At 49.5% G+C, this 24,967-nt stretch overlaps 1 protein-coding gene across 1 annotated transcript in view; it reads right to left on the bottom strand.

Annotated features, from left to right (window-relative positions):
* The window catches only part of SMC1B (structural maintenance of chromosomes 1B), a 2,375,007-nt gene that overhangs the window by 191,671 nt on the left and 2,158,369 nt on the right, over window positions 1-24,967 (bottom strand). Inside the window, exon 23 of the mRNA XM_069228259.1 lies at window positions 16,808-16,877. Coding sequence (XP_069084360.1) covers window positions 16,808-16,877 — 70 coding nt within the window. The remainder of the gene's footprint in view (window positions 1-16,807; window positions 16,878-24,967) is intronic.

Raw genomic sequence — 24,967 nt, 5'->3', positions numbered from 1 at the left:
TGTGTGGTGCCTAGCTGTATCACTGAGGCCCTGCTAACTAGAACCTCAGTGTTTATGCTTTCTCTGCATTTAAAATTGTCACTACAGGCTAGTGACTATTTTCACCAATTCTGACTGGCACACTGGAACACCCTTATAATTCCCTAGTATATGGTACCTAGGTACCCAGGGTATTGGGGTTCCAGGAGATCCCTATGGGCTGCAGCATTTCTTTTGCCACCCATAGAGAGCTCAAACAATTCTTACACAGGACTGCCACTGCTGCCTGAGTGAAATAACATCCACGTTATTTCACAGCCATTTTACACTGCACTTAAGTAACTTATAAGTCACCTATATGTCTAACCCTCACTTGGTGAAGGTTAGGTGCAAAGTTACTAAGTGTGACGGCACCCTGGCACTAGCCAAGGTGCCCCCACATTGTTCAGGGCCATGTCCCCAGACTTTGTGATTTGGGGGGACACCATTACACGTGTGAACTACATATAAGTCAATATCTATGTGTAGCTTCACAATAGTAACTCTGAACATGGCCATGTAACATGTCTAAGATCATGGAATTGTCCCCCCCAAGCCAAATCTGGTATTGGGGTGCCAATCCCATGCATCCCCGGGGCTCCAGCATGTATCCCGGGTACTGCCAAACTAGCTCTCTGGGGTTTTCTCTGCAGCTACCGCTGCTGCCAACCCTCAGACAGGTTTCTGCCCTCCTGGGGTCTGGGCAGCCCAGTCCCAGGAAGGCAGAACAAAGGATTTCCTCTGAGAGAGGGTGTTACACCCTCTCCCTTTGGAAATAGGTGTTAAGGGCTGGGGAGGAGTGGCCTCCCCCAGCCTCCGGAAATGCTTTGAAGGGCACAGATGGTGTCGTCCTTGCATAAGCCAGTCTACACCGGTTCAGGGAGCCCCGAACCCCTGCTCTGGCACGAAAATGGACAAAGGAAAGGGGAGTGACCACTCCCCTGTCCATCACCACCCCAGGGGTGGTGCCCAGAGCTCCTCCAGTGTGTCCCAGAATTCTGCCATCTTGATGCAGAGGTGTGAGGGCACAATGGAGACCTCTGAGTGGCCAGTGCCAGCAGGTGACGTCAGAGACCCCTCGTGATAGGCTCTTACCTGGTTGGGTAGCCAATCCTCCTCTGAGGGCTATTTAGGGTCTCTCCTGTGGGTGTCTCTTCAGATAACGAATGCAAGAGCTCACAAGAGTTCCTCTGCACTTCTCTCTTCAACTTCTGCCAAGGATCGACCGCTGACTGCTTCAGGACTCCTGCAAAACAGCAACAAAGTAGCAAGAAGACTACCAGCAACATTGTAGCGCCTAATCCTGCCGGCTTTCTCGACTGTTTCCTGGTGGTGCATGCTCTAAGGGCTGTCTGCCTTCATCCTGCACTGGAAGAAATCTCCTGTGGGTCGACGGAATCTTCCCCCGCTAATGCAGGCACCAAACTTCTGCATCACCGGTCCTCTGGGTCCCCTCTCATCTTGACGGGCGTTGTTCCTGGAACACAGGAGCTGGATCCAAGTGACCCCGACAGTCCAATGGTCCTTCTGTCCAAATTTGGTGGAGGTAAGTCCTTGCTACCCCACGCCAGACAGTAATCTTGTGTACTGCGTGATCTGCAGCTGCTAGGGCTTCTGTGCACTTTTGCAAGACTTACTTCGTGCACAGCCCAGCCCAGGTCCCCAGAACTCTGTCCTGCATTGCCCAACTCACTGAGTTGACCACCCGCTTCGTGGGACCCTCTTTTGTAGTGTTGAGACAACCGCTGTGCTCAGATTTCTTGAACACCCGTTCAAGTGCTTCTGCGGGTGCTGCCTGCTTCTGAGTGGGCTCTCAGTGCTGCTGAGCGCCCCCTCTGTCTCCTCCTCCAAGGGGCGACCTGCTGGTCCTTCTTGGGCCCGGGCAGCACCCATTTTCTTCAACCGCGACTCTTGCAGCTAGCAAGGCTTGTTTGTGGTCTTCCTGCATCCTCCAGCACACCGTGGGACATCTTCTGTGCAAAGGAGAAGTTCATGGCACCTTCCGTTGTTGCAGAATCCTCAGCTTCTTCCACCCAGAGGCAGCCCTTTTGCACCTTTATCAGGGGTTTAGTGGGCTCCTGCCACCCCCTGGACACTTGTGTGACTCTTGGACTTGGTCCCCTTCCTTTACAGGTCCTCAGGTCCAGGAATCCATCTTCAGTGCTTTGCAGTCACTTGTTGCCTTTGCAGAATCCCCTATCACGACTTTACTGTCTTTCTGGGTTAGTAGGGTAACTTTACTCCTACTTTTCAGGGTCTTGGGGTGAGGTATCTTGGACTCCCCTAGTGCTTTTTTACACTCCCAGCGACCCTCTACACACTACACTAGGCCTGGGGTCCATTTGTGATTCACATTCCACTTTTGGAGTATATGGTTTGTGTTGCCCCTGGGCCTATTGCATCCTATTGTATTCTACAGTGTTTGCACTACTTTTCTAACTTTTTACTTACCTGATTTTGGTTTGTGTGTATATTTTGTGTATTTTACTTACCTCCTAAGGGAGTATGGGCCAGATGTAGCAAACCATTTGCGACTCGCAAAAGGCGAAAATCGCCGTTTGCGAGTCGCAAACGTGGGTTTGCTATGCAGAAATGCATTTTGCGAGTCGGAACCGACTCGCAAAATGCATTTCCGACTCGCAAATAGGAAGGGGAGTTCCCTTCCTATTTGCGACTCGCAGTGGTATGCAATTCCATTTGCGACCGCGTCGCAGTTACCATCCACTTGAAGTGGATGGTAACCCACTCGCAAATTGGAAGGGGTCCCCATGGGACCCCTTCCCCTTTGTGAATGGACCTCAAAATATTTTTTCAGGGCAGGTAGTGGTCCAAGGGACCACTACCTGCCCTGAAAAAAATTCCGAAAGAAAAGGTTTCGGATATTTTTTTTTAAGTGCAGCTCGTTTTCCTTTAAGGAAAACGGGCTACACTTAAAAAAAAAAATACTGCTTTATTGACAAGCAGTCACAGACATGGAGGTCTGCTGACTACAGCAGGCCTTCATGTCAGTGAGTGCCCATAGTCATTAATATTAATGAGGTGGGTCTTTGCGACCCCATAGCGACTCGCAGAAGGTGTCTTAGACACCTTTCTGCATATGGATTTGCGACTCGGAAATTGCGAGTCGCTCGGAGTCGCAATTTCCGAGTCGCAAAACCAAGTTTTGCTACATCTGGCCCTATATCCTCTGAGATACTTTTGGCATATTGTCACTAAAATAAAGTACCTTTATTTTTAGTAACTCTGAGTATTGTGTTTCTAATGATATAGTGCTATATGATATAAGTGGTATAGTAGGAGCTTTGTATGTCTCCTAGTTCAGCCTAAGCTGCTCTGCTAAAGCTACCTCTATCAGCCTAAGCTGCTAGAACACTACTAATCTACTAATAAGGGATAACTAGACCTGGCACAAGGTGTAAGTACCATCAGGTACCCACTATAAGCCAGGCCAGCCTCCTACAGTGTCTAAGTCCACTGTTAGACATTGGAAGTGCAGATTGGCCAAATTAAGTGCATGGGCTTGGAGTTTGTTGTCTACAAAACCCCAGAGTACTGCTTATCCAGCAGAAGACCAAAAACTCCAGAGGACAGTGGCCCTGTCCCATAGGGAGCTCAGACAAACCCTTACACAGGACCGCCGTTGCAGCCTGCGTGAAATAACACACACGTTTTTTCACAGCCATTTTCACTGTACTTAAATAACTTATAAGTCATCTATATATTTCTAACCTTCACTTGCTGAAGGTTAGGTGCAAAGTTACTAAGTGTGAGGGCACCCTTGCACTAGCAAAGGTGCCCCCACATAGTTCAGGGCCATTTCCCCGGACTTTGTGAGGGCGGGGACGCCATTACACGCGTGCACTACATATAGGACAATGCCTATATATAATATGGCCATGTAACATGCCTAAGATCATGGAATTGTGCCCCATTCCAAATCTGGTATTGGGGAGCCAATTCCATGCATCTTGGGGCCTCCCTCATGGACCCCCAGTACTGCCAAACCAGAGGGTTGCACTGCAGCTACAGCTGCTGCCACCTCACAGACAGGGTTCTGCCTTCCTGGGGTCTGAGCAGCCCAGTCCCAGGAAGGCAGAACAAAGCATTTCCTCTGAGAGCAGGATGTTACACCCTCTCCCTTTGGAAATAGGTGTTACAGGCTGGGGAGGGGTAGCCTCCCCAAGCCTCTGTAAATGCTTTGAAGGGCACAGATAAGCATTATCTTGCATAAGCCAGTCTACACTGGTTCAGGGACCCCTCCTACCCTGCTCGGGCGCGAAACTGGACAAAGGAAAGGGGAGTGACCACTCCCCTGTCCATCACCACCCTAGGGGTGGTGCCCAGAGCTCCTCCAGTGTGTCCCAGACTTCAGCCATCTTGCTTTGCAAGGTGTGGGGGCACTCTGGAGGCCTGTGAGTGGCCAGTGCCAGCAGGTCCTTAGCTGATAAGGTAGCCAATCCCCCTCTCAGGGCTATTCAGGGTCTCTCCTGTGGGTTCTCTTCAGATTTTGCTTGCAAGTTTCCTTCAAGAATCCTCTGCAACAACTTCAGACTCTTCTGACCTCGGATCAACCGCAGCCTGCTCCAAGAAACACTGTAAATGAAACAAAGTGTCTACAAGAGACACTTTTCTTCAGCAACCTCAGCTCCACGTCAGCAACTGCAACAGTTTCCACGGTGTGCACGCTCTGGGAGTCCTGTCTTCATCCTGCACCAGAAGAACCGAAGAAATCTCCCGCAGGCTGTAGGAAAGTACCATCTTGCCTGGCATGTTACCCCCATATTTCACTGTATATATGTTGTTTTAGTTGTATGTGTGTAGGAGGCTGGACTGGCTTGTAGTGAGTACCAAGGGGTACTTACACCTTGCACCAGGCCCAGTTATCCCTTATTAGTGTATAGGGTGTCTAGCAGCTTAGGCTGATAGATAATGGTAGCTTAGCAGAGCAGCTTAGGCTGAACTAGGAGACGTGTGAAGCTACTACAGTACCACTTAGGGTCATATGCACAATATCATAAGAAAACACAATACACAGTTATACTAAAAATAAAGGTACTTTATTTTTATGACAATACGCCAAAGTATCTTAGAGTGTACCCTCAGTGAGAGCATAGGAAATATACACAAGATATATATACACAATAGCAAAAATATGCAGTATAGTCTTAGAAAACAGTGCAAACAATGTATAGTTACAATAGGATGCAATGGGGAAACATAGGGATAGGGGCAACACAAACCATATACTCCAAAAGTGGAATGCGAACCACGAATGGACCCCAAACCTATGTGACCTTGTAGAGGGTCGCTGGGACTATTAGAAAATAGTGAGAGTTAGAAAAATAACCCTCCCCAAGACCCTGAAAAGTGAGTGCAAAGTGCACTAAAGTTCCCCTAAGGACAAAGTAGTCGTGTTAGAGGAATAATGCAGGAAAGACACAAACCAGCAATGCAACAACTGTGGATTTCCAATCTAGGGTACCTGTGGAACAAGGGGACCAAGTCCAAAAGTCACAAGCAAGTCGGAGATGGGCAGATGCCCAGGAAATGCCAGCTGCGGGTGCAAAGAAGCTTCGACTGGACAGAAGAAGCTGAGGTTTCTGCAGGAACGAAAAGGGCTAGAGACTTCCCCTTTGGTGGACGGATCCCTCTCGCCTTGGAGAGTCGTGCAGAAGTGTTTTCCCGCTGAAAGGACACCAACAAGGCTTGCTAGTCGCAAATCGTGCGTTTGGCGTTTTTGGACGCTGCTGGGGCCCTGGAGGGACCAGGAGGTCGCAAATTGGACCTGAAGAGAGAGGGGACGTCGAGCAAGACAAAGAGCCCTCACTGAAGCAGGTAGCACCCGGAGAAGTGCCAGAAACAGGCACTACGAGGATGCGTGAAACGGTGCTCGCCGAAGTTGCACAAAGGAGTCCCACGTCGCCGGAGACCAACTTAGAAAGTCGTGCAATGCAGGTTAGAGTGCCGTGGACCCAGGCTTGGCTGTGCACAAAGGATTTCCGCCGGAAGTGCACAGGGGCCGGAGTAGCTGCAAAGACGTGGTTCCCAGCAATGCAGCCCAGCGAGGTGAGGCAAGGACTTACCTCCACCAAACTTGGGCTGAAGAGTCACTGGACTGTGGGGGTCACTTGGACAGAGTCGCTGGATTCGAGGGACCTCGCTCGTCGTGCTGAGAGGAGACCCAAGGGACCGGTGATGCAGCTTTTTGGTGCCTGCGGTTGCAGGGGGAAGATTCCGTCGACCCACGGGAGATTTCTTCGGAGCTTCTGGTGCAGAGAGGAGGCAGGCTACCCCCACAGCATGCACAAGCAGGAAAACAGTCGAGAAGGCGGCAGGATCAGCGTTACAGAGTTGCAGTAGTCGTCTTTGCTACTATGTTGCAGGTTTGCAGGCTTCCAGCGCGGTCAGCAGTCGATTCCTTATCAGAAGGTGAAGAGGGAGATGCAGAGGAACTCGGATGAGCTCTTGCATTCGGTATCTAAAGTTTCCCCAGAGACAGAGACCCTAAATAGCCAGAAAAGAGGGTTTGGCTATCTAGGAGAGAGGATAGGCTACTAACACCTGAAGGAGCCTATCAGCAGGAGTCTCTGACGTCACCTGGTGGCACTGGCCACTCAGAGCAGTCCAGTGTGCCAGCAGCACCTCTGTTTCCAAGATGGCAGAGGTCTGGAGCACACTGGAGGAGCTCTGGACACCTCCCAGGGGAGGTGCAGGTCAGGGGAGTGGTCACTCCCCTTTCCTTTGTCCAGTTTCGCGCCAGAGCAGGGCTAAGGGGTCCCCTGAACCGGTGTAGACTGGCTTATGCAGAATTGGGCACCTCTGTGCCCAACAAAGCATTTCCAGAGGCTGGGGGAGGCTACTCCTCCCCTGCCTTCACACCATTTTCCAAAGGGAGAGGGTGTAACACCCTTTCTCAGAGGAAGTTCTTTGTTCTGCCATCCTGGGCCAGGCCTGGCTGGACCCCAGGAGGGCAGATGCCTGTCTGAGGGGTTGGCAGCAGCAGCAGCTGCAGTGAAACCCCAGGAAGGGCAGTTTGGCAGTACCAGGGTCTGTGCTACAGACCACTGGGATCATGGGATTGTGCCAACTATGCCAGGATGGCATAGAGGGGGCAATTCCATGATCATAGACATGTTACGGCCATATTCGGAGTTACCATTGTGAAGCTACATATAGGTAGTGACCTATATGTAGTGCACGCGTGTAATGGTGTCCCCGCACTCACAAAGTTCAGGGAATTGGCTCTGAACAATGTGGGGGCACCTTGGCTAGTGCCAGGGTGCCCTCACACTAAGTAACTTTGCACCAAACCTTTACCAGGTAAAGGTTAGACATATAGGTGACTTATAAGTTACTTAAGTGCAGTGTAAAATGGCTGTGAAATAACGTGGACGTTATTTCACTCAGGCTGCAGTGGCAGGCCTGTGTAAGAATTGTCAGAGCTCCCTATGGGTGGCAAAAGAAATGCTGCAGCCCATAGGGATCTCCTAGAACCCCAATACCCTGGGTACCTCAGTACCATATACTAGGGAATTATAAGGGTGTTCCAGTAAGCCAATGTAAATTGGTAAAAATGGTCACTAGCCTGTCAGTGACAATTTGGAAAGAAATGAGAGAGCATAACCACTGAGGTTCTGATTAGCAGAGCCTCAGTGAGACAGTTAGGCACCACACAGGGAACATATACATGCACACCTATGAGCACTGGGGCCCTGTGTGACAGGGTCCCAGTGACACATACATATAGGCCACAAACCTATGAGCACTGGGGTCCTGACCAGCAGGATCCCAGTGACACATAACAAACATACTGAAAACATAGTGTTTTCACTAGGAGCACTGAGGCCTGGCTATCAGGATCCCAGTGAGACAGTGAAAACAGTGACAAACACCCTCACATACACTCACAAACAGGCCAAAAGTGGGGGTAACAAGGCTAGAAAGAGGCTACCTTCTCACAATGTGTCACTGGGACCCTGCCAGCCAGGGCCCCAGTGCTCATAAGTGTGCCCTGTATGTGTTACCTGTGTTGTGACTAACTGTCTCACTGAGGCTCTGCTATCCAGAACCTCAGTGGTTATGCTCTCTCATTCTCTTTCCAAATTGTCACTAACAGGCTAGTGACCAATTTCACCAATTTACATTGGCATACTGGAACACGCTTATAATTCCCTAGTATATGGTACTGAGGTATCAGGAGATCCCTATGGGCTGCAGCATTTCTTGTGCCACCCATAGGGAGATCTGACAATTCTTACACAGGCCTGCCAGTGCAGCCTGAGTGAAATAACGTCCACGTTATTTCACAGCCATTTACCACTGCACTTAAGTAACTTATAAGTCACCTATATGTCTAACCTTTACCTGGTAAAGGTTGGGTGCTAAGTTACTTAGTGTGTGGGCACCCTGGCACTAGCCAAGGTGCCCCCACATTGTTCAGGGCAAATTCCCCGGACTTTGTGAGTGCGGGGACACCATTACACGCGTGCACTATACATATGTCACAACATATGTATAGTGTCACAATGGTAACTCCGAACATGGCCATGTAACATGTCTAAGATCATGAAATTGTCACCCCAATGCCATCCTGGCATTGGGGAGACAATTCCATGATCCCCCGAGTCTCTAGGACAGACCCGGGTACTGCCAAACCTGCCTTTCCCGGGGTTTCACTGCAGCTGCTGCTGCTGCCAACCCCTCAGACAGGTTTCTGCCCTCCTGGGGTCCAGCCGGGCTAGGCCCAGGAAGGCAGAACAAAGGACTTCCTCAGAGAGAGGGTGTTACACCCTCTCCCTTTGGAAAAAGGTGTTAGGGCTTGGGAGGAGTAGCCTCCCCCAGCCTCTGGAAATGCTTTCATGGGCACAGATGGTGCCCATTTCTGCATAAGCCAGTCTACACCGGTTCAGGGATTCCCCAGCCCTGCTCTGGCGCAAAACTGGACAAAGAAAAGGGGAGTGGCCACTCCCCTGACCTGCACCTCCCCTGGGAGGTGCCCAGAGCTCCTCCAGTTTGCTCCAGACCTCTGCCATCTTGGAAACAGAGGTGCTGCTGGCACACTGGACTGCTCTGAGTGGCCAGTGCCAGCAGGTGACGTCAGAGACTCCTTCTGATAGGCTCCTTCAGGTGTTGCTAGCCTATCCTCTCTCCTAGGTAGCCAAACCTCCTTTTCTGGCTATTTAGGGTCTCTGCTTTTGGGAATTCCTTAGATAACGAATGCAAGAGCTCATCAGAGTTCCTCTGCATCTCTCTCTTCACCTTCTGCTAAGGAATCGACTGCTGACCGCGCTGGAAGCCTGCAAAACTGCAACAAAGTAGCAAAGACGACTACTGCAACCTTATAACGCTGATCCTGCCGCTTTCTCAACTGTTTTCCTGGTGGTGCATGCTGTAGGGGTAGTCTGCCTCCTCTCTGCACTAGAAGCTCTGAAGAAATCTCCCGTGGGTCGACGGAATCTTCCCCCTGCAACCGCAGGCACCAACGAACTGCATCACCGGTCCTCTGGGTCTCCTCTCAGCACGACGAGCGAGGTCCCTTGAACTCAGCAACTCTGTCCAAGTGACTCCCACAGTCCAGTGACTCTTCAGTCCAAGTTTGGTGGAGGTAAGTCCTTGCCTCCCCACGCTAGACTGCATTGCTGGGAACCGCGTGTTTTGCAGCTACTCCGGCTCCTGTGCACTCTTCCAGGATTTCCTTTGTGCACAGCCAAGCCTGGGTCCCCGGCACTCTAACCTGCATTGCACGACCTCCTGAGTTGTCCTCCGGCTTCGTGGGACCCTCTTGTGCAACTTCGGGTGAGCACCAATTCACTCCACTTCGTAGTGCCTGTTCCGGCACTTCTCCGGGTGCTGCTTGCTTCTGAGTGGGCTCCTTGTCTTGCTGGACGCCCCCTCTGTCTCCTCACGCAATTGGCGACATCCTGGTCCCTCCTGGGCCACAGCAGCATCCAAAAACCCTAACCGCGACCCTTGCAGCTAGCAAGGCTTGTTTGCGGTCTTTCTGCACAGAAACACCTCTGCACGACTCTTCACGACGTGGGACATCCATCCTCCAAAGGGGAAGTTTCTAGCCCTTGTCGTTCTTGCAGAATCCACAGCTTCTACCATCCGGTGGCAGCTTCTTTGCACCCACAGCTGGCATTTCCTGGGCATCTGCCCACTCCCGACTTGATCGTGACTTTTTGACTTGGTCCCCTTGTTCCACAGGTACTCTCGTCAGGAAATCCATTGTTGCTTTGCTGGTGTTGGTCTTCCTTGCAGAATTCCCCTATCACTACTTCTGTGTTCTTTGGGGAACTTAGGTGCACTTTGCACCCACTTTTCAGGGTCTTGGGGTGGGCTATTTTTCTAACCCTCACTGTTTTCTTACAGTCCCAGCGACCCTCTACAAGGTCACATAGGTTTGGGGTCCATTCGTGGTTCGCATTCCACTTCTAGAGTATATGGTTTGTGTTGCCCCTATCCCTATGTGCCCCCATTGCATTCTATTGTGACTATACATTGTTTTCTATTGCTATTACTGCATATTTTGGTATTGTGTACATATATCTTGTGTATATTTGCTATCCTCATACTGAGGGTACTCACTGAGATACTTTGGCATATTGTCATAAAAATAAAGTACCTTTATTTTTAGTATATCTGTGTATTGTGTTTTCTTATGATATTGTGCATGTGACACTAGTGGTACTGTAGGAGCTTCACTCGTCTCCTAGTTCAGCCTAAGCTGCTCTGCTAAGCTACCTTTTCTATCAGCCTAAGCTGCTAGACACCCCTCTACACTAATAAGGGATACCTGGGCCTGGTGCAAGGTGTAAGTACCCCTTGGTACTCACTACAAGCCAGTCCAGCCTCCTACACAGGCACCTTGATGAAGATGACGAACGGTACCCTGGGACTCCTCTCACAGTGACGAGCATGCTCCTAAGGACACAGAGGGTGGACATCATCTACATAAACTGTCCTGAGGTCCTGCTGACGCAATTTGGAGGAGGTAAGACCTTGCCTTCCCCGAGAGGACGGTACCCCTGCGTACTGCACCTTCTTCACCTCCTGAGGCCTCTGTGCACAATTTGTAAAATTCCCTCATGCACAGTCTGGCCCAGGTCCCCAGCACTCCATCCTGCGACGCTCAACTCACTGAGATGTTCTCTGGCGGCATGGGATCTTCTTTTGTTGTGCTGCATCAACCACGTTTTGCACCTCCTTTGTCCCCGGATCCTGCGACTCCTGGGGGTGCTTGCTGGCATCCTGAGGGCTCTCTAATGTGCTGAGAGCCCCCTCTTCCTCCTCACACAGAGTTGAGACCCCCAGGTCCCTCCTGGGTTCATCCAGCGCCATTTTGACACAAAACACTCCAAGGCTTGTTGACGACTTCCAAAACAAAATCTTGTCTGCAACAATCTTCACGCCATGGGACATCTTTTGCATCATGCAGGAACCCGCTGGCATCTTCCTAGGTTGCATTCCTGCAGTCTTCGACTAACCGGGGACTGTTCGTTTGCACCCTCTTCAGGGTTAGCAGGGGCTCCTGTCCTTCCTGGAACTTCTTACGACTTCTGGACTTGGTCCCCTTCGTTTGCAGGTCTTCAGGTCCAGGAATCCAGCAGTTATTCTTTGCAGACTTGGTTGGCTGCTGCAAAATCCCAATCACGAGGTGTAGTGTGTCCTAAGGAAACTTGCAGTACTTTACTCCTGCTTTTCTGGGCTCTGGGGTGGGGTAATTTACTTACCTTTACTGTATTCTTACTCTCCCAGCGATTCTGCACACACTACACTTGTCTGGGGGGAATTCGTGATTCGCATTCCAATTTCTTACTATACGGTTTGTGTTGCACCTAGACCTATTTTCTCCCAGTGCATTCTATAGGATTTCCTACTGTTTGCATTGTTCTATGAGTATTTAATTGTCTAATTTTGGTGTCTAGTGTATATATTGTGTATAATACTTACCTCCAGAAGGAGTATTGTCTCTAAGATATTTTTGGTACTGTGTCACCCAAATAAATACCTTTATTTTTGGTAACACTGAGTATTGTCTTTACTTGTGTATAAGTAGTGTGTAACTCAAAGTGGTATTGCATGAGCTTTGCATGTCTCCTAGTTCAGCCTAAGCTGCTCTGCTATAGCTACCTCTATCAGCCTAAGCTGCTAGAACACTACTACATTTCACTAATAAGGGATAACTGGACCTGGTATAAGGTGTAAGTACCCAAGGTACCCACTACAAACCAGGCCAGCCTCCTACAACTACCACAAAAGAGAACATTAGTATTATCTACTTTAGCCTCTGTTAAGCCCCTGGGGAACCCCTGGACTCTGTGCACACTACACCTCATTTTGGTACAGTATTTACAGAGCCAGCTTCCTACAATTACTGTAGTAAAGTAGCCTCTTCCTAGCTTGGTTACCCCCACTTTTGGCCTGTCTGTCAGTGTGTTTGACTGTGTCTACTGGGATCCTGTTAACCAGGGCATTGGGGTTCCATGGGATCCCTATGGGATGCAGCATATATTTTGCCACCCATCGGGAGCCATTACAAAGGCTTCTGCAGGACTGCCATTGCAGCCGGCATGAAAAGGTGCAAGCACCCTTTCACTGTAATTGTTTACTGCACCAGGTAATGTATAAATCACCCTTATGGCAGACCTTCTATCCTAGAGGGCAGGGTGCAATGTACCTGTGTGTGAGGGCACCCCTGAACTAGCAGAGGTGCCCCCACGAACTCCAGGCCCATTTTCCCAGACTTCGTGAGTGCGGGGACACCATTTTATGTGTGTACTGTAAATAGGTCACTACCTATGTTCAGCTATGTAATTATAACTCCGAACATAGGCATGTTTGGTATTAAACATGTTGGAATCATACCCAAAGGCTTTTACAAGCACTGGTTGTATGATTCCATGCACTCTGGGGGCTCCTTAGAGGACTTCCAGTATTGCCATTCCAGCCTTCTGAGGGTTTCTGGGCAGCCCAAGCTGCTGCCACCTCCCAGACAGGTTTCTGCCCTCCTGTTGCCTGAAAAGCTCAAGCCCAGGAAGGCGGAGCAAAGGATTTCTTTTGGGAGAGGGGTGTTACACCCTCTCCCTTTGGAAATAGGTGTTACAGGCTTCGGAGGAGTATCCTCCCCAATCCACTGGGAATGCTTTGAAGGGCACATTTGGTACCCTTCTTGCATAAACCAGTCTACACCGGTTCAGGGACCCCCAGTCCCTGCTCTGACGTAAAACTGGACAAAGGAAAGGGGAGTGACCACTTCCCTGTCCATCACCACCCCAGGGGTGGTGCTCAGAGCCCCTTCAGAGGGTCCCTGGGTTCTGCCATCTTGGATACAAGGTTGGCAGGGAATTCTGGGAGCATCTGAGTGGCCAGTGCCAGCAAGTGACGTCAGAGCCCCTGATAGAAGGTTACCCAGCTAGGTGACCAATCCCACTTTCAGGGCTATTTAGGGTCTCTCCTTTAGGTGGTTTCTCAGATTCGGATTGCGAGACTCCAGCAGGAATCCTCTGCATCCTCCATTCAGACTTCTCACCAAAGAAACTGTATATGGACTCTTCAGGGCCCCACAAGCTGCAAAAACGAAGCAAGACAGCTTCTTCAACATTATAACTTGGGCTCCTTCCAGCAACTGCAACATTTCCCAGGTCGTGCATCCTCTGAGGACAGCCCATCTTCAGCCTGCATCAGAAGAGCAAAGGAATCTCCCTTGGGGTGAAGCAGTCATTCCCCTGTTTCTGCAGGCACCGACTGCGACGACGACCGGCTGCGTGGATCCCCTCTCCTGCTGATTTGCGTGGATCCTGCATCACGGGTGGTGGACTGAAGTGGTTCCGACGGTCCTCTCTTCAAACTGTCCAACTTTGGTGGAGGTAAGCCCTTGCCTCCCCACGCAGGACAGTACCCCTGTACACCGCATCATTTGCAGCTGCCAAGGCCAGTTGGCATCCCTCCTCCAAGATCTTCGCATATCTTGAAGCTCCAGCCCTGAGTACTCTGCACTGTGCGTGTGTTAATGCTTGTTGGGGGACTCCGATGATGCAAACCCGACTGCAAACCTCCATCAGGCGTGGGACATCACCTGCACCCTCCAGGAACCCGACTTCATCTTCTTGGGTGCAGTGCTGACTCTTCTTCCTCACTGGTGGTTCACCTTTTGCACCTTCATCCCAGTGGGTAGGGCCGTCTGCCCTTCCTGGACTCTCTCTTGTGATTCTTGGACTTCTTCCACAGGTCTTCTTGTCCAGGAATCCACTGTCGGTGTCTTGCAGTCTCTTCTGCGTTTTGCAATATTCTTCTTTACTTCTCTGTGTGTGTTCTGGGAAACTTAATGTTATTTACTCCTGGTGTCCTGGTCGCTGGGGTGGGCTGTGGTATTTACCTTTTGGTTTTCCTAGTACTCCCAGCTCCCCTGTACACACTACACTTGCCTAGGTGGGGGATCGCCTTTTGCATTCCACTTTCTTAGTATATGGTTTGTGCTCCCCCTAGGCCGATTTCTAACTATTGTGATTTTCACTAATTGCACTGTTTTCTAACTGTTTTTATGCCCATTTCTGCATACTAGTGTATGTAATTTGTGCATTACTTACCTCCTATGGGAATATAGGGCCTGATGCAGGAAGCATTTTGCATGGTGCAAACTGCGAAAATCTCAGTTTGCGCCATGCAAAATGCTAATTGTGATGCTCATTCACATTCTGCTAGTCGGTACCGATTCGCAAAATGTGAATGCGACTCGCAAGTAGGAAGGGGTGTCCCCTTCCTATTTGCAACTCGCACCGCAATGCTAAATTGCTTTGTGACCGCGAACGCGGTCGCAAAGCAATTCGCAGTTACCACCAGTGTCACACTGGTGGTAACCCATTCGCAAAAGGGAAGGGGTCCCCATGGGACCACTTCCCCTTTGTGAATGTTGCCAAAAATGTTTTTTCAGAGCAGGCAGTGGTCCAATGTACAACTGCCTACTCTGAAAAAACGAAACCAAATGGTTTTGTTATTTTTTTTGTATTGCAACTCGTTTTCCTTTAAGGAAAATGGGCTGCAGTACAAAAAAAAAACTGCTTTATTTAAAAAGCAGTCACAGACATGGAAGTCTGCTGTCTTCAGCAGGCCACCATCCCTGTGAGTGCAGGGACTCGCTATGGGGTCGCAAAATGCGACCCACCTCATTAATATTAATGAGGTGGGTCTTTGCGACCCCATAGCGATTCGCAGATGGTGTCTGAGACACCGTTCTGCATCCGATATTGCGACTCGGAAATTGCGAGTCGCACCAACTCGCAATTTCCGATTCACAATACCGGACATTGCTACATCTGGCCCATAGTCTCTATGGTATTTCTGGTATTTGTGTCACCAAAATAAAGTACCTTTATTTTTGTAACACTGATGCCCCCATTATTAAATTGGCGGTAATAACCGCCTACTGCCGCGGTGACTGCCTCCAACATACCACCGCGGTGGCGACCATCCATCTGCCAGATTATGAGCACTGCCTAACTTCCACTACAATAAGGGTGGAAATCCGTCAGTGTTCATACTGGCGGATGGTGGTGACCTGGCGCTGCTAACACCAGCACTGCCCCGCCAGTAGAATGCCGCCAGCCGTATTTTGAGCAGAAATACGGCCTGGTGGTGTTCTGCTGACAGGGTGCTGTGTGCATGTGTGCATTTATGGGGGTGTGTGAATACATGTATCAGAGGGGGTGAGGGGTGTTTGAATCAGGGGGGAGTTTGAATCAGGGGTGGGGGTGTTTGGATGAAGGGAAATGGGGGGTGTCAGGTGAGTGTTGGGTGGTGGGGGAGCCGCCCACCTGTGACAGGGAAGGAATTCTCTTTTACGGGTAGGGCCTACCACCATGGTTTTCTTGATGTTGCTAACGCCAAGAAAACCATGGCGAAAGGCTGGCTCATAATGATGCCGGTGGTACTCTGTGGGCCACCGGGTCGGAGACTGACATCTCCGGCCTGGCGGCTCAGAGGGGAGAAGTGGCAGGTTGGCTGCAGCCTGTATAATGAGGGACTGAGTGTTTTCTTTAATGTGTTTAAGTAGTAAGAGTGACTACAGTGGTACTGTATGAGCTTTGCATGTCTCCTAGATAAGCCTTGGCTGCTCATCCACAGCTACCTCTAGAGAGCCTGGCTTCTAGACACTGCCTACACTACACTAATAAGGAACACCTGGATCTGGTATAAGGTGTAATTACAATAGGTACCCACCACAAACCATGCCAGGCTCCTACAGTTACCACTCCAGAAATTGCACTGTCACCTTCTGAAATGTATAAACATGCATATCTCCAAAGGTACTTTTCTGATTCTGTTGGTATCTAAATTCATTTAAAGATAATTGTTATTTCTATACATTGGTGTTTTTTTTTTTTCATTGAGTATGTATCTCACTTACTGGCTCTGTGTGTGCAATAAATGCTTAACTCTGTCCTCTAATAAGCCTAGCTGGTTGCCTACACTACCACAAAAGAGAGCTTTTAGGGTTATTATTTTAACCCGTGTCAGCCAATAAGGGTAGTCCTGGACTATCTGAATAGGGTCCATTTAGTTGGTCCAATAGATAGGTAGCCAGCTTCCTACATCATATATGTTCTGTTTAAGCGTAAAATAGAAATTGGTATATAGCTTTTCTTAAACTGTATATTATTTAAGCAAGCTTGTATCAAGGAGAAATAACAAATTATATGAAATAAGGACTTAAATATGGAAATAGTAATAATGTATTAACTATCTTCAATATGGTGCAACTGTTTATTGTAGCAGATGTTACATGAGTTACCTTTCCAATGTTTGTGTTATCCAAAGCTGCATCAACTTCATCTAGAACGAAGAAAGGGGCCGGTCGAAAACTGAAGTACAATAAATAAAAGAGGTTAGACATTTATTAAAGACCATAAGTTATGAATTTATTATAGACTATTATTTAAGCCTAATCATGATGAATGTAAAAACACAATTCAACATGATTAGAAAGAGACTATACAACAATGCCAGCAGGGAGACACAGCACATACAAAATAAAATATGACATATATCTTATGTGACAGAATATTATGTAGTAATCTTGGCTGCACCCCATTCATGGTGCCAAACACGCAATCAAAATGTTTCAGTAAATAATGAACATTCACAGGTATCTGGCAAATTGGAGGTAATCTGTGCCTCAAATACCAAACAATTAGGATTTCGCAGACCAATGCAAACCATTGTTGGAAACACAATTATTGCAGGATGAAGACAAGGCTCTAGTGTTCAATCGAAAGACAGTAGGAGTGATACCGAAAACAGCAACACAAGAGGAGTATCACTGGTCCTATTATGTTCCTTAGCTTGGGCATCAGAGCTCTGAGGTTTATAAAACGGGTTAGTATTCTTGAATTGGGGCTTTGACTAGGGGTTCTTTTCAAGAGTAGAAACTTTGACTCTGTCCTGAGAACCCTCAACCTGGAATAGTTGGCTTTATTTTAAGTCCAAAATAGACCACTCAAGTTTTAGTGAGAGCCTGTAGCTCCAACATCATGGTTTTAACATTAAAGCAAATTCTTAAATAGGTACCTAGAGATCACAAATTCAACCAGTAGCTAAATTTGCACACTAGAAAGTGTAGGAGGCTGGCTCAGTTTATGGTGCACACCTATGGTGTGATACCCTATACTGAGTCCAGGCAACCCTTAGTGATAGTGTATGGGTGTCCAGATAGCAAAGGCTCTCTAGGGGTAGCTGTGGTAAGCAGCTAAAGCTTATCTAGGAGGAGTGTAAAGCACTTTCAATACCACAATTGTCAGTCAATAACCAATCACAAGAAATAGCCACACCAGGTGTTGCAAAAATAACTGTTTATTTATTACAACACTACGGCTAAACTAACATTGGTATATCTCCACCAGGAAATATCAACACACAACAATATACACTTAGTAACAGTTAGCAAAAGCATACAAAATTCATGAAGCCCAGTGGGAGTGTGGGGGGGGGGGGGAGGGGGAGATGGGGGGTTGGGAGTGCAAACCATATACTAAGAAAGTTGTATATGAATGAAGGTCTCCAACCAAGGTAGGTGTGTTGGGATCCCAGGGGTTTGGGGAGTAGGAAATCACCAGAGGTAAGTACTAGAAATTCCACAGGCACCCAGGTGCAGAGCTGTTATTGAGCCAGGACCGTTGCAGTTGGATGTTCATGGAATCAGGACCCTTTCCAGTGGACCCTGCGGAAACCAGTTGACACAAACGTTGGAAAAAGCCCCCACCCGTGGATATCCAGAAGAAGAGAGTACCTACACCAGGGAGACCAGGTGCATTGGGGTGACCTGGTGCCAGAAACCCTATTGGAATCAAAGGAAGCCTTGGTTGTCCAGCTGTTGTTGTGACCTGTGGACCAGGCCGGTGGAACCAAAAGATGAAGTCCAGACGAGAAGCAGAAAAAGAAGGAGACAGTGTCCAGACAACTCGGTGATGTCCAGGCGGTGTAGCTAGACAACGCCCACCCTCTTGGAGGTGACGTTCCTGCAGGACAGTGAAAGAAGAAGTCCTGCTGCGGAGTCCAGGGGGATGCATGAGATCCTTGGATTCACCCACGAGCTGTCCCACGTCAAACACTGGATTGCAGAAGCGTTAATGGCCACAAGGTCCACCACAAAGCCTTGGCAAATGCAAATTGTGGTTCCAAGGAGGTTTGCAGATTATGGAAAACCAGCAAGGTCCTAGCGACTCGACCCTTGGTAGAGAGTCAGAGCAGGTCTTCTGCAGGAAGGAAAGCCAGCCAGAGTTGGAGGAGCCCAGACGAGTGACTCACTGGCAGCATGCACACAAAGAGGCCTCAGCAGCAACACAAACCAGAAGTCCCATGATGCAGGAGCTTCTAGGAGCTTGAAGATCTTCTTGCAAGAAGAGCTAACAAGCCCTGGCAAGAGCAAAAGACGCAGTGCACAGGGGTTCCGTTCCAGGGGCTGAAGCAACAGTCCACAGTCTCCCACGTTGGTCAGAAGACAAGTTGGACCCGGAGAGGGCCATAGAACCACCACCTGTGGGCAGAGCCTTTACGCTGCCCGTGGGACAGCAGGATCCACCAGTCCGTAGTCATTGTCTTAATGTGCCTGCGGATGCAGGGGAGTGACTCCACCCCAAGGAAGATTTCTTCTTGCTTCTTGGATACAGGCAGAGTCCTTGTGACCCTGCGGGATACACAGCCACGGATGTTGCAGAAATCTTGCCGAAAAGAGAGAAACAATGTTGCAGTGTGAGCACTCCCAACTGGGTACAACCTTGTTTCAGTTTCAAAAGCAGACCAGGAGCAGTTCCGGAGGCCAGGAGCAGAAGATCTCTTGCAGAGAGTTCCTTGAAGAGTCTTGCTCAACAAAACTGATGACCCACCCTCCGGGGAGCCCTGAAATAACCCTAAAAGGGGGTTTCCTTAAAGTGACCCACCTATTAGATGGGGTCAGGGATGTCATCTACCTGCCTAACCAGTCAGATGCTCCCAGGGGCCCCTGCACATATCATATTCAAGATGGCAGAATCAAGTGGTCACCTAGCAAAGCTCTGTGCACCTCCTCCCTAGGGGAGGAGCTGGGCAGAAGTGTGGTTACTCCCCTGTCCTTTGTGTAGTTTTGAGCCAAAGAGGGAACCGGGGGTTCCTGAACTGGTGGAAATCGGATTACGCAAGGAGGACACTAAGGCCCTCATTACAACCCTGGCAGTCGGTGGTAAAGCGGCGGTAAAACCGCCAACAGGCTGGCGGTAAAAAAAAATGGAATTATGACCATGGCGGAAACCGCCAACATAGACAGCCACTTTAACACTCCGACCGCCACGGCGGTACAAACAAACAGCATGGCGGTCACCACCAACAGACAGGCAGAAGACAATGTACCGCCCACACTAGTATGACAGGCCAATCCGCCACCTTTTCTGGGCTGATTCAACGCGAACAAAAACACGGCAGAAACAGGACTTGGAAGGGAAAACACTCACCTCTACACACCCCACGAGGAACCAGGACGCCATGGAGCCTGAACTCCAAATCCTCCCTGCGATAGTCTTCCTGCTCCTCTACCAGGAGCACGAACAACAGCGGTGATGACCACAGTGAGTACTGACACCTACAACACAGGGGAGGGGGAAGGGAAAAGAGAGTGACACACACACACACACGCAACATGCAACACCCCCACCCTCACCCACAACAACATACACACAAATACATGCTGCAACATTACGTTTACACCCCCCAAACCCCCCTGGAAGAACGCAATGACAAAAGGAAATGATTGTAACCATTGTAATCAAGAATAATCCATTAGTCAAAAATGTATATACACACTATAAACAATTATGTACACCAAGAATTCAAGGAAACCAACATGAAGGGGTCCCTGGACCAATTAAAAGAGAGTGCCAGGGACAATTGTGTAATTAGTAGATAGATTGTCGGAATTGGATATAAGGTCACATCATATATTGATTGAAAAGTTTGTTCTACTTTTGCTTTTCGTAGGCTATTGGCCCATGTGGTTACATTTTGGTTTGTTAAATCTGAGAGATGGATTATAATCTGCGCTTTGACGGTTATCATTCAGAAAAAGGTAATTCTGTCTGGACCCGAAGGTCCCACGCTTCTAGCCTAGTAAAGTCACTAACCTATATTCATGGGTTATAAATAGAATGGAGGTGTTATTTATTGATTTGAACACGTTTGGAATGATTTGGTTAATGTGAAGTTGAGGCTCGATGTTTTTCTGTTTCAGTTTATGTTTCTAGCACCCTCTAAGGTGGAGGGTTTTATTCTCTATCTTTCTACTGGGAGGCACCTCCAGAAACATTGCAGTTTTGACCACTTGGTGGCATGAATTTATATCAAAATACGTGTAAGACATGTATTGTTAAACTACTTAGGCTATACATAGTTTGATGGTGCTTACTCTATTTCCCATAGAGATTATTCCAGCCTATTGACGCAACTTTGAGTGCAGCCCTGAGGAAGGTGGTTGAAATGATCTACATTTTGGCAGAATCCACCGAAACGCGCGTTGGCAAGTAAAATTAAGGCTGGGCGAATAAGATCAAAGCAAATTCAATAAATGATATTTTGAGTACGTGGATGTCATGGTCACAGTCGGCACTGTTTACTACATCCAAATCCAACTGGAACATATGTAAATATGCTGAGATAAAGGACGACGGGGAACATCAAAGCTGGACCAGCAAATTATTTTTGAATTATCAGGCCATCACTATCGAAGAGGATATAGGAGTTTATATTTCATTGAGACTTACGTTGGAGAACAATGCTGAAAGACTTCAATGAGCATACGATAATTTAAAGCCTCCAATAAGTAAAACAGGTGCAGAACATTGAACTAGGAAGTCTCACTATTTGAATTTAAATTGGTTTGCAAGTATTGTATATTCATGTAGTATGTAAATGTTACGTTAGGATTTGAAGTTGTTGTATCTGTTGTCTTATGTGAATTGTTTTGAGCATCTATGTGATGTCCCTGTTTGTGTGTGTTTTTTTCATGTCTTATGTTGAGGTTTAATAGTTCTTTTGGTGTTCTGCAGTAAGAATATACACCAAGAATTCAAGTCCAGGTACTGCACCTATATAGTCCGTGGACCACTGGGCCCAAAATGCATGGGCGAGGCCCACACTCGATACCCGATCGAAACGGAGAGAACACTGCAGGGGCATCAGATCGAAATAAAACAGGCACCTCAGGGGGAAAGGAAGGGGGGGCACCTCAGCCGGATGAGTGCACGACACCAGCTCCATGAGGGGGCTCCATGCCCACTGATGTATCCTGGGGAGTGCAAAGCCACAGCCTCTCAGGTCTCTCCAGTGGGTCGGTTGCCCACTGCTTTATCCTGGCGAGTGCAAAGCCACAGTCTCTCAAGTCTCCAGTGGGTGGTTTGCCCACTGCTTAAACCTGGGGAGTGCAAAGCCACAGTCTCTCAAGTCTCTCCAGTGGGTGGGTTGCCCACTGCTTTATCTGGGGAGTGCAAAGCCACAGTCTCTCAAGTCTCTCCAGTGGGTGGTTTGCCCACTGCTTTATCCTGGGGAGTTCAAAGCCACAGTCTCTCAAGTCTCTCCAGTGGATAGGAAAAGCTTTTTAGACACACTGGGATGGGTAGATGGAGGGGGTTTGGGAGTGGAGGAAGAGGTAGTGGTTGTAGGAGGTGTTCGTTTGCTGACTTTGGGTGAAGGTGCATGGGCTGGGGGCTGTTGTGAGGTGGATGGCTGTTGGGTGGGTGTGTGACTGCGTTTGTGTACTTTGAGAGGAGGGCTCACAAACACTGGGAGAGGACACAGGGGATGTGTGAATGGTAGTGGGGTTGGTGAGTGCAAGTGAGCGGTGTGTGGTGATGGGCGTGCTGGTGATGGAGGTAGTGGCTGAAGATGTAGTGCATGCAGGTGTGAGTGGAGACGTGACCAGGAGGGAGGAGGGAGACGTGGAGGAGGGGGACACAGTGGAGGCAGTGGATGTTGGTATGTGTGCATGGGTATGATGCTTGTGTGAGTGCCTGTGGGATGTGTGGTGCTTATGTTTGCCAGAGCCACCCTTGTGTGTTGTGGTGTTGTGTATGCTGGTCTGATGGTGTGCTTGGGATAGGCTGAGGTACTGGGGACTGGGTCTGGGTGGAGGAAGTTGGAGGGGAGAGGCTGGACACAGGGACACTGGCTGGCATCAGTGCAGAGGCCAGAGCCTGAAAAACTCGCTGTTGGGCTGCCTGGCCAGAATGAATGCCCCCCAGGTTTGCATTTGTCTGTTGCAACTGCCTCTATGCACCCTGGATGGCATTCAGAATGGTAGACTGCCCAACAGTGAGGGATCTCAGGAGGTCAATGGCCTCCTCAGTGAGGGCAGCAGGGCTGACTGGGACAGGGCCTGAGGTGCCTGGGGCGAAGGCGATGCCCACCCTCCTGGGTGAGCGGCCACGGGACACACGCTGAGGGGCTGCTGGGAGGGCGGTGCTGGTAGGGGGGTGGCGGCTGTACCTGTAGATGCGGTGGGCACAGAGGGGCCCGCCACCGCAAGGGAGCTCCCATCAGAGGAGGGGACGGTGTTGCTGGTCTCTGCTCCTGTCCCCGCTGTGGAGCTCCCCTCGCACTCCGTCCCACTGGTGACTTCAGACTCTGTTCTCTCGCCCTCCAGGGCCATGCGGGATGCAGCTCCCTCCTGCTCCAGCGGCGAATGTCCTCCCATCCTTTACGGCAGTGGGTACTCCGTCTGTGGTGGACCCCCAGGGTCCGGACGTCCTTGGCGATGGCACGCCAAATATCCTTCTTCTGGTGGGCGCTGACCTACAGGAATAGTACAGGGAAAAGGAAAAACTTTAACCGCCCGGACCGTCACAGTCATTGTCCCACGTTCCCACCCTTGCCCTGACGCACATACACTCACCGTCCGATCATGCAGGCCTCACCCCCCGTATCTTCCATCCACACCACTCCAAACAGGCATTGCCCATACAGCATGCTCACAGTGTACTCACCTGTTTGTCTGGAGGACCGTAGAGTAGCATGTACTGGAGGAGGACCCCATCCACTAGTTTATCCAACTCCTCCGATGTGAAGGCAGGGACCCTTTCCCCAGACACATGAGCCATCGTCGCTTCCAGACTGAGGTCACAGCAGCACTTGCAGTGTAGGTCCTCTCCTGTCGAAGATCAGGTATCAAGTGAGTGAACAGACAGAAAATGGCAGTCACATCCGCGGCGGTGCGTACCGACACCGCCGGCGTACATCATCATTGGCTCCTGGGACCCATAGGGCCCAATGTTTACCAATGCAGGATTGTACCGCGGTCTTCGACCGCCTACCGCGACTGTGTACAACACCAGTGCAGTTACCTCATATCCCCTTGTCCCACATTACAGGTCAGGCAGCCGCCATTTCAGGGGGCCACAAGGCATTACTTTTAAATGCGTCACACATATCTAGGCCTTGCATACACACAAAGAAAGGCACATAGCGGATTGACAAATGTGTGCATGTGTGGGCACGTCCGCTGGGGCAGGTGAGGAGATGGCGGTACCTCCGGTGTACAGACCGCTGGTGGACCTGTCGACAATGGAAGAGAGACATGTAATAGTCACCTACAGACTTGATCGTGCCACAATCCAGGAACTGTGTGCCCATTTGGAGCCAGACCTGATGTCAGCTATCCGCCATCCCACAGGAATCCCCCCCTCTAGTGCAGGTCCTGTCAGTACTCCATTTCCTGGCAAGTGGGTCTTTTCAAACAGTGGCCATTGCATCAGGGATGTCCCAGCCTATGTTCTCAAACGTGTTGTCCAGAGTGTTGTCTGTCCTGCTGAAACACATGCAAAGCTACATCGTGTTCCCTCAGGTGGAGGATTTACCTACAGTAGAAGGTGACTTCTATGCCCTGGGGCATATCCCCAACATCATAGGTGCCATTGATGGGACACATGTGGCCTTGGTGCCCCCGCAGGAGTTAACAGGTGTGAACAACAAGTTTCCTGGCTCAGTGCATGACGCTTACATTCTGAGGAATAGCAGCATCCCTTATGTGATGGGGCAAGTCCAGAGGCACCGTGTGTGGCTAATAGGTGAGGACAAGGACCCTATACCCTGTGAATAGTTGTCTGGGTCTGGGGTTGTCCCTAAGGGTTAGTGTGTGTCTAACAGTTGTCCCTCGACATTTGCAGGTGACTCTGGTTACTCAAACCTGTCATGACTACTGACTCCAGTGAGAAATCCCAGGACAAGGGCAGAGGAACGCTACAACAAGGCACATGGGCGAACTAGGAGAGTGATAGAAAGGACCTTCGGCCTCCTGAAGGCCAGGTTCCGGTGCCTCCATATGACAGGTGGTTATCTGTACTACTCACCAAAGAAGGTGTGCCAGATCATCATGGCCTGCTGTATGCTGCACAACTTGGCTTTGCGACGACAGGTGCCTTTTCTGCAGGAGGATGGT

This window comes from Pleurodeles waltl, chromosome 4_1 (assembly GCF_031143425.1).
Source record: "Pleurodeles waltl isolate 20211129_DDA chromosome 4_1, aPleWal1.hap1.20221129, whole genome shotgun sequence".
Lineage (NCBI taxonomy): Eukaryota > Metazoa > Chordata > Amphibia > Caudata > Salamandridae > Pleurodeles > Pleurodeles waltl.
This window is presented reverse-complemented; position numbering and strand designations above follow the sequence as displayed.